Source organism: Cucumis melo, chromosome 3 (genome assembly GCF_025177605.1).
Source record: "Cucumis melo cultivar AY chromosome 3, USDA_Cmelo_AY_1.0, whole genome shotgun sequence".
NCBI lineage: Eukaryota > Viridiplantae > Streptophyta > Magnoliopsida > Cucurbitales > Cucurbitaceae > Cucumis > Cucumis melo.
Window position 1 is genome coordinate 22,364,981 of NC_066859.1, and position 2,688 is coordinate 22,367,668.

General features: G+C 34.9%; 1 protein-coding gene across 1 annotated transcript; it reads right to left on the reverse strand.

Moving 5' to 3' along the window:
• Window positions 1-295: 295 nt before the first annotated feature.
• On the reverse strand, window positions 296-2,410 carry LOC103496509 (ferredoxin, root R-B2-like). The gene is made up of 2 exons (XM_008458378.3): window positions 2,190-2,410; window positions 296-972 (listed from the first exon to the last, which is right to left on the reverse strand). Exon 2 carries the CDS (start codon window positions 948-950, stop codon window positions 501-503), a length of 450 nt encoding a protein of 149 aa, XP_008456600.1. The 5' UTR covers window positions 951-972; window positions 2,190-2,410; the 3' UTR covers window positions 296-500.
• Window positions 2,411-2,688: the final 278 nt, after the last annotated feature.

A 2,688-nucleotide genomic window follows, 5' to 3' on the forward strand; every position in this document is an offset into this window, starting at 1 on the left:
AAAAGCAAAGCAAAGCAAAGATTTAACTATCCTCTTTCCCACCCGTTACCACAAAATCTATTTTTATTTCCAAATCGTCAAAACGTTTTTTTGGCAGGTTAATCAAATTATTTACTAATTTATTACTCATCCATTTTAATGACCTACCAAATTCTTAAAAGCTACTTTTTATGGCAAGTAATGAATGAAGATGACACACTCCATATGCATATGCATAGTTACTTGAAGCCGAACTGGGAACTTAATGTCCATTGTCGGCATTCAACTTTCACACCTTCTTGTCTGTCGCTAACCATAAACTAAAACAGATATCCATTATTCATGAATGATGTTCGATACTTCGACTTCCGCTAAACCAGCAACTTAAATTTCGCAGTACTACTGAGCATAATTCTTGCAAAATAGACATTCAACCTCGAAAACTAAGTCTAGTCTCGAAAAGTGTAGCATGATGGAAGTTTAATCAGATTCAACTGACAAAATACACACAAGCAAACAAATTAGTACAAGTCACCTTCCTTGTGCGTGTGGATCACACAATCGGATTGTGGATATGCGACGCAGGTCAGGACATACCCCTGCTCCATCTGCTTGTCGTCCAAGAACGATCCATCTGTTTGGTCCACTGTCCCGGATACTACTTGACCGGCACAAGTAGAGCAAGCCCCGGCCCTGCAAGAGTAAGGTAAATCCAATCCAGCATTCTCAGCTGAGTCGAGAATGTAAGCATCATCAGGGGCCTCAAACTCATTCTCTTCACCGTTTGGTCCAATTAATTTTACTTTGTAAGAAGCCATTGCTGACACTTTGGATTGAGAAGACTTCAATCCAAATGATTGGGATACGCTCCTAAAGGAACACAAAGAAGATGGTCTCTGCACCAGGGCATTGGATCTCCTTAGTGTAGGAGTCTTGATCAGGCAAGATGTTGGGAGTATGACAGTCGACATGTTCAGAATAGAATAGTAATAGCTGAAAATAAAAACAGAGAATTATTGGATGACCTCGAAGGGTCTAAAAATAGAGAATTTAAACAGAAAAATTTGCAAACATCTATTAGACAACAGAAGATCAAAAGCTAATTAATCACACATTTACACGGCAACCTTATCTACTTCACTGGAAAGTAGGAAAGAATACGTATCTATACAAGTTAAAAGTCCAAGATGAAAACAATCAAGCAAAAATGAATCATAGAAGATCTTGTCTACTAAATATCTTTCAATAATATTTCATATCATAGCGTCAAGATATTGCACAACCATCAGATACGCTCACACCAGCAATTAATGAAAAAAGACAACTGGAGGATATGCAATAGTTCGAGTCTTCCAGATGAAGAATAAGACATGGAAAGTTTCAATAACATTTCATTCTTAACGGCAAACTATTTCATTAAGACTAGGTTCATTCGATGATTACAATAAGAAAGACATGTTATAGTTGGTCGCACAGATGAACTAGTAATGCAAAAATACGTTCGAGGTTAGTAAACCAAACCTATAATAGTTTGATACCACAAAAGTTGAAAGGAAACAAAAAAAAAGAGGATACCTCAAAGTATTTTAAATAACGACAGACATTTCTTTATTGAGCAAATGAAAAGAATACACCACTCTATCGATTGTTCAATCCACAACAATTTGAACGGCACAAAAGGAAGCAACAGTAAAGAAATAAAAATAAAAAACGGACGAGATCCTAATTCCTAAACATTTTCCACACCATCGTCCTGCAAAGCAAACAGAACAACTTAAACAAAATCACCAACAACACTTCATATGGAATGGAAAGAAAAATCAACAAGCATGCAAGTCGATAAAATGACAACACAGAACCATGAGACCTCGTGAATATCATATCATCATAGCAACAACAACCAAAACCTCGAACAATTCAAAAATTGAAAAAACAACCAAAAAAGCGTTCATCCATTCATCATCAGCGGAGCTTCCAACGCAATAGGTGGAATAAACGAAACAAAAACAAAACAAATCATGAGAAATTAATAGGTGGAATATAAAAGAAAAAAGAAAGCATAAAAAATCAAGAGTATTAAAAACGGAAAAAAAGTCGATCCAGTATAGAAGCAAAGAAAGAGAACATAAAGAGTAAGAAGAATGGAAGGATCGAGAAAAAAAGAGAGAAAACTTAGAGAAACAGTGAAAAGGAGAGAGAAGGGATCTTACGAAGGAAGAGAGAGGGAGATAGAGAGGGATCTGGAGGAAATGGAAATGGAAATGGAAAGGGAAAGCCCTAAACGCCGCTGGAAGAAGAGAGAAGAGAAGAGAAGTACGTGTTTGTTTGTCACTGTCTCTTCCTTTTTTCCTTTTTCCGTTCTTAAGAGCAAACTCCAAATGAAGACGACTGAGTTGGTGAGACCCAAGGTTTTGATTCTCTATCGCCGTTTCTATTTTAGAACTCTTTTTCTTTCTTTTCTTCTAGTAGATTATTAATAGAGAAATTCTAAAAATTAGTAAATTTGACTATATATATATACAAAATATAGCGAAATTTCAGATTTTACGATGGTGTAATATCCAGAGACAATATGTATTTATTGCTCATATTGATAGATAATAATAGAAGTTTATCATTATTTATCATTGACAAATTATGTTATATTATATGTGTCAGAAACAAATTTGAATATTTTAAGTTTATAAAAAATATACTTAAAACAAAAAT